Source organism: Panthera onca, chromosome A2 (assembly GCF_046562875.1).
Source record: "Panthera onca isolate mPanOnc1 chromosome A2, mPanOnc1 haplotype 2, whole genome shotgun sequence".
Classification (NCBI taxonomy): domain Eukaryota; kingdom Metazoa; phylum Chordata; class Mammalia; order Carnivora; family Felidae; genus Panthera; species Panthera onca.
The window spans coordinates 127,629,823-127,635,822 of record NC_138340.1 but is presented as its reverse complement, the minus strand read 5'-3'; the positions used below and the strand labels follow the sequence as shown (position 1 = coordinate 127,635,822).

Genomic DNA, 6,000 nt, shown 5'->3' with positions numbered 1-6,000 from the left:
GTTAATCCTGTTTGAGGTTTTTTGTTTTTGCTTTTTGCTGCATTTGTTCTGTTCATAGGCTACAGATAATCCTCAGACCAAAATTCAAGGTATGGCCATTTTCTTATCAAGCAAAAGAGGTAGATGGGGCACTTGGGTAGCTTAGTCAGTTAAGCCACCAACTCTTCATTTCAGCTTGGGTCATCATCTCATGGTTCCTGAGGTTCATGAGATTGAGCCCAGCATGGATCTCGGAGCTGTCAGTGCTCCCGTTCTCTCTTCCTCCTTCTCTGCCCCACCCCCTGCTCTCTCTCAAAAACTAATAAACATTAAAAAAAAAAAGTAGTAGGTATATCTTCCAGGAAATAATTAAGATTCATAAATTAATAGCATAATTCCATTTTCTTCAGTTTGAAAATTAAAGACAATTATTAACAAATATAGCTTTATGTAAAATCTCTTTTTCCCAATCAGGCCTAAAGAGGAAAGAATACTTGCTCCTAGCAAGCAAATACATCAAAATCATAATTAACAAAATCTTTAAACTACAAAAACTTGTGAGGGAAGGATGATAAGAAAGTAAGAGTTTTTCAGGGTTTCAGGTCAAAAATAATTGCTGGAATATGGTCTATGGTCAGCATAAGCAGCCCCATTGTTTATATATCCTCCATAGCTCCAGACTACAGAATAAACTTAACAATAAAGTGACAACTGACGTTATATTGTAAATATTATATTTCTCTCACTCACACACAATGTTTTATGAGACATTTACTAGTTTTAATGTATCCATAGGATTAATACTCATATGGAGTAGAATGCAAAAAGTGCAGAACTAAAGAAGTCAAATGAAAACAAAAGCACACGTTTCTTAGGATTTAAAAATATTGCACATAATAAGTTTGCACAGAAATTACTGGCTGTATCAACAGAATGAGGTATTAGTCAATCTCTAGATAAAGATGAGTGCAAAGAAGAGGAGCCACACACAAGAGATACATAAATCCATAGAAGACCTAGTGCGCCAACGACTAAGAGAAATGTGAAAAGATGTGTAAATGAGCTATGATTTCAACACTACAAAATCATTAGCCAGGGACCAAACATGTAACAATGTCTTGGCAATATTTCAAAAGTTTTCAACTGTCTTTCAGCCTAAATGGCTATAAGCAATACAATCATTTCCCTTACTCCAATTTTACTACAGAAAGGTATGGTTCTGTGGTAAATATTAAACCGTGACTTTCTGAAACTTTCAGTGGAAAGATACTATTATCCTTTGTTGAGTGACTCAATTGCAGTTTCATGTACATTTAGCAACCCAAATCAGAGATGCTGCAGAGCATGCAACTTTAAATTAGCAAAGGTTTCACTGCAAAAACCACTGAAGTTCACAAATTTAAATCTACAGTAAGTTTTAAAGTTTAACTTTTAAATACGTATCAGGCAAACTCAATCTTTTCTTGGTAATAAAACTGGCCACGCAAGTAAGCCCAAGGGCAAGTAGAGAAAGAAAGACCAGGCAGAATTATAATATCTTTTGTTTTTTTTTAAAAGAATGTTTCCTAATCAGGAAAATTAATAATTATCTATTTCTCTAACTGAATGTTGCTGAATTTTCAAAAACCATTTAAATACATTTAATATCTATATCAAGTTAAGTGAAATCATGCACTTGTCAAAATAGTTCACAGAAAACTGTTTTGCATCAAAGATATTGAAGAGTCAACTAGTTGGATTTAGTGAGGACAAACAGTGAACTACTGTCCTGAACAGTCAGTGTATGTAGTAACCATATTTCCTCTTCGTTGTGTGACAGTCCTGCAGTGCTTGCTAGATCCATGGAATCTATTTTCAGTCTGTACTGTGTGCCGATTGGTGGTGTCAAAACCACTAAAAGAAAACATTTTCTCCATATCTTCAAACATGTCATCAAACAGTCCACCTCCAAAAGAAAATTCCTGGAAATGATGTCTTTGTCTACTGGAACCATCCTGGCGTGTCTGGAAGTGATTTTCAAAAGGCTTCTTGGACCGAGTGTTTTGGTTTTGACCAAAAAATCCAAAGTCTTTAAATAAATCATCAAAATTAAAGTTAAATGATTGCTCAAAAGGGCTTCCGTTAGCTCTTTGTCCTTTACCATTAGTAAAAGCACTGTGTCCAAGTGTATCATACTCTTTTCGCCTGTTAGCATCTGAGAGTGTTTCATATGCTAAAGGAAATAAAAATATTAGTAACTGAAGGTAATCAAAATTACATATAACCCAACCTCTTCAAATAAGTGAATTCAATTCTCTATTTTAGGGAAGAATATCATACCATCAATAAAACCAAAACATTATAAACGTAGGAAAAAGGTAAAATGAAAGTTACAATAGGCAGGGCCTTTGCCTTGTTCACTGTACAGTATCGGCCGTTAGCATATGCCTGCCCCCAATAAACATCCAATAAATATTTGTTAAATGAATGCTACCATTACTTAAAGGTAAGCATATGGGTAACAATTAGTTATTTTTCATATTATTTGGGTAAAACTATTCTTGTATTAAATAACTTAATGGCTCAATATAACTTTAATTAGTTATATTTAGAAGAATTAAGATTTCTCACTTCCTTACTAGTTGAAGTAAATGTTTAATTCCAACTGTCTATTCAATTACCCCCATCCACCATTAATTACCATATGCTCAGTGCAACTTGTTTCAGGGCTAGTCTTAAGCTAAAATTTGTTTCATATTTTTTCTTTAAAGACAAATGTCGTTTTTAAACATATATGAAGAAAAAACCCACATTTCAAAGTCTATTTAAACTTTTTACACTTAATATTTTTATATTTAATCTCCATACTTAGTAAAAACCATGTTTCATAGGTTAGCTTATAAGTTTTGGGAACCTAAAATTCCTTTTAACATGTAAACAATAAGCTACTTCATAAACAATAAAAGAAAGAAATAATACATTATCAACATTTTAAGATCTATATGTCAATAAAAATGCATACTACCATTTATCCATCCATCCAGGAATCAAAGTACTTATCATAAGAAAATAGTCTCAAGAATCTCCCTTTATTTAAATGTAGATCCCTCTCTGCCACCCACCTCCACAGTATCTCCAAATACATACACTTCTTAGCTATCATTCTCCTTTACTAGTTAATATCTGTGAGGCCTCAGAGACAGTCATTTACTTACCTTCTGCAATCTCTCTGAATTTTGCTTCAGCATCAGGGCTCTTATTTTTGTCAGGATGGTACTTCATGGCCAACTTGTGAAAAGCTTTCTTGATTTGGCGCTCTGATGCTGATTTTGGCACACCTAAGATATCATAGTAACTTTTGGAGGCCAAAATTAATTCCGTTATCATTAAAATGCAGATTGCAAAGACGAAAACTGACTGGGGAGTAGCCATTTTTAATATCCTAAAAAAGAAAAAAAAAAATTATCCATGGAGCTAACGTTAAGATTTTTTAAAATGAAACCCAGTGAACTTTTAGGATACAAGCTATACTTCCTGCAGTATTAAAACTGTTAAGCATATAGTATCTTGTACTTGTTTCCATGTTATTTCAGTTTACAGGTTTTATTACCCCTACATTGGTTGTAATCTTCTTGAAGGCAAATATAATTCAACCAAAGTGGGAAAAAATCTCCTTTGCTTTACCTTTCCACTAATACTCTGGTCATACACAGAGTAGACACAAAAATACTCAATAACTGATTTTTGCCAGTTAATATTGAAGATTCATCATTTGCAAACATTGTAAAAAGGGTGGGAAATCCAAGTAATTTTTCAAAGGATGTCAATTTCCCTTTCAAAAATTCATATTCTAAAAGGATTAAAAATAAAAGTATTTAACTTCACAGAAAAAGTACATTACCAAGGTAAACAGCCCAGTAGGTCTGAATTGATAATCTTCCCTTCCTAAGAATGTACCAACTTCAGCCTTCGTTTTGGCAAGGTGAGCCAAGTATTGCAAATAGGAAAATCTCATCATAATAGTATTGACAATACAGTAGAATGTAATGATTTTTTAATTGTAACATCCCAAATATTTAACAGAAAAATGGGTTTTGTTAAAAACTTGTAATTAACAGAATTTAACATTTCTCCTAAGGCTACCAGAAAAACGAACTGTCATAGTCTTTACTTTGGATAAGCTAGTTATTTTCAAACTTCTCAGTAGTCATTAAAATATCTCTCTAACCTTAAAGAAGTTTTACATTAGAATTCAACTTAGAATTCTGGGTAGTATAGATTTAATGACTTGGGATTCAAAACGAATGTGACCCTGTTTTTTGAACTCTACTACAGGAGTTCTTAATAACCTATGATGACATTACAAGGCTGACGAAAGACAGTACGGTTTGTGGAAACTGCCTGCCTTTCTCTCCTGTGGCATTTTCTGAGCGTAATTAGCAGATGGATTCCTCCTTTCCAGAGAGTTACTCATAGTCACGGGCACCGAGGATCAAGTACGACCGTCTAAAGAACGCAGAGGGAGTACTGCGGACGCCACAAAGACTGCAGGTACTTCCCTAGTCAGAGGGTGGGTCTGAAACTGACAGGGAGGCACATATTACTGGTTTAATGAAGGATACTCCACAGTTTAGTATCTGACACTTTTTTTAGGAGACCGACTTTTGTATCATATTTCTCCTTCCCAAGAGGGACCCATCGGACAGCAGCCTGGGCCTTACTCCCCAGAGCCGGTGGGCGGTTGGGCTGCACTGTCCAGCCCTTACCCCAAGACGACCCCATACGCGTCCCGTCCGTCCAGGCACCGCCCTCGCGGCTGTCCGCGGCCCGGAGGCCAGCCCTGGGAAGAGCTGTCCGACGCCCGAAAAAGCCAGCGGCCAACCCAAAACACAAAACGCCCTATTCTGTGGTTCGGTCATCTCCTTTTTCCTCGTCCCTCAAGAACACCAGGCAGCCTGAAGCGCTCGCGACGACCGTGGCGACCACCGAGAGGTCAGTCTACAAAGACCGGCCGAAGCCCTGGGGACACTCTAAACACCCCTCCCCGCGACCTCCCGGCCTCTCCCCACATCCTCACCCTCCGACTGCTGCTGCTCAACAGAGCAGAGGCGCCGGGAGACTGACGACCGTCTCCGCACAGCTGCTCGGCCCGGCCGTTCGCCCAGGTCTCCACGGCCTCCCCTAGCCGGCGGGCGCCCCACTGCCGGTTGCACACCGACCTAACGCTCCGCCTGCCGCCGCCGCCGCCGCCGCCGCGACCCCTCTCAGCCCGCTCCCCACTGGCCAGCGGCCGCTACTGGCTCCGCCACCTCAGGAGAAGACCTACACGAAACGCTTCCCTATTGGCTCCCACTTCCCCACCTGACCCTGGCGCCCTACGCGCACGTGGAAAACTGTTGTTGCCGCTCAGCCGGTGCGTCACTTCCGGCCCCAACCTCCAGAAAGGGCCGTGCTGAAGCCTGAAGAAGCGGAAGTGAGTCGACGATTGCAGCGTCTTTCCTCTCGGCCTATTCCGGCGCAGGCGCGGTGGCCTCGGACGGCCTGGACTTGGCGGCCCCACCTTGGCAAGGAGGTTCCGCCAGCGCCCCTCGTCGGCCTGGGCCTTCTGGGCCGCACCCGAGCGATGCCTCGCTATTGCGCAGCGATTTGCTGTAAGAACCGTCGGGGACGAAACAGTAAGGACCGGAAGCTGAGTTTTTATCCGTAAGTTGTCCTTCGAGCAGAAGCGTCAGACGCCTTGTCTTTGGGTCACTGTCCTGTGGCCGTTGTAGCCACGGTTTGGGGTTATCTGGAAATTCGTCCTCGGCTCTCCGGGCGTGGCTCTTCACTGCGCGGGAGGAGGATGTTAAGGGTCGAGTTGAGTTTACCTAGAAATGCCCTGGGCTAGGACACTGGGCTGGTGGCGAGGCATATAGGGGCCTTTTTGGGTGTTAAATAGCCCCCTAAAACAGTAGAGTTTGGGCGGTGCTCCGTGGATTTCCGAGCGTTTCCCCACCTCACCTGATCTCATTTTATTGTACGACGTTAACCACCACTTAAGGC

At 40.6% G+C, this 6,000-nt stretch overlaps 2 protein-coding genes across 8 annotated transcripts in view; one reads left to right on the top strand and one right to left on the bottom strand.

Moving 5' to 3' along the window:
- Nucleotides 1–696: 696 nt before the first annotated feature.
- On the bottom strand, nucleotides 697–5,320 carry DNAJB9 (DnaJ heat shock protein family (Hsp40) member B9). Its single transcript, XM_060633914.3, has 3 exons — nucleotides 5,036–5,320; nucleotides 3,174–3,400; nucleotides 697–2,191 (listed from the first exon to the last, which is right to left on the bottom strand). Exons 2-3 carry the CDS (start codon nucleotides 3,388–3,390, stop codon nucleotides 1,740–1,742), a joined length of 669 nt encoding a protein of 222 aa, XP_060489897.1. The 5' UTR covers nucleotides 3,391–3,400; nucleotides 5,036–5,320; the 3' UTR covers nucleotides 697–1,739.
- Nucleotides 5,321–5,426: 106 nt separating this feature from the next.
- THAP5 (THAP domain containing 5) overlaps nucleotides 5,427–6,000 on the top strand; it is a 184,561-nt gene continuing 183,987 nt past the window's right edge. For 5 of the 7 annotated variants that reach the window (XR_013553019.2, XR_013553021.2, XR_013553023.2 and 2 more), the window contains exon 1: nucleotides 5,427–5,661. Coding sequence is in view for 2 of the 7 variants with exons in the window: in XM_078440534.2 (XP_078296660.1) it covers nucleotides 5,582–5,661 (80 nt within the window). In the remaining 5 variants the exon portion in view is untranslated. The remainder of the gene's footprint in view (nucleotides 5,662–6,000) is intronic. The other 2 variants (XM_060633912.3, XM_060633911.3) reach the window with 2 other exon arrangements.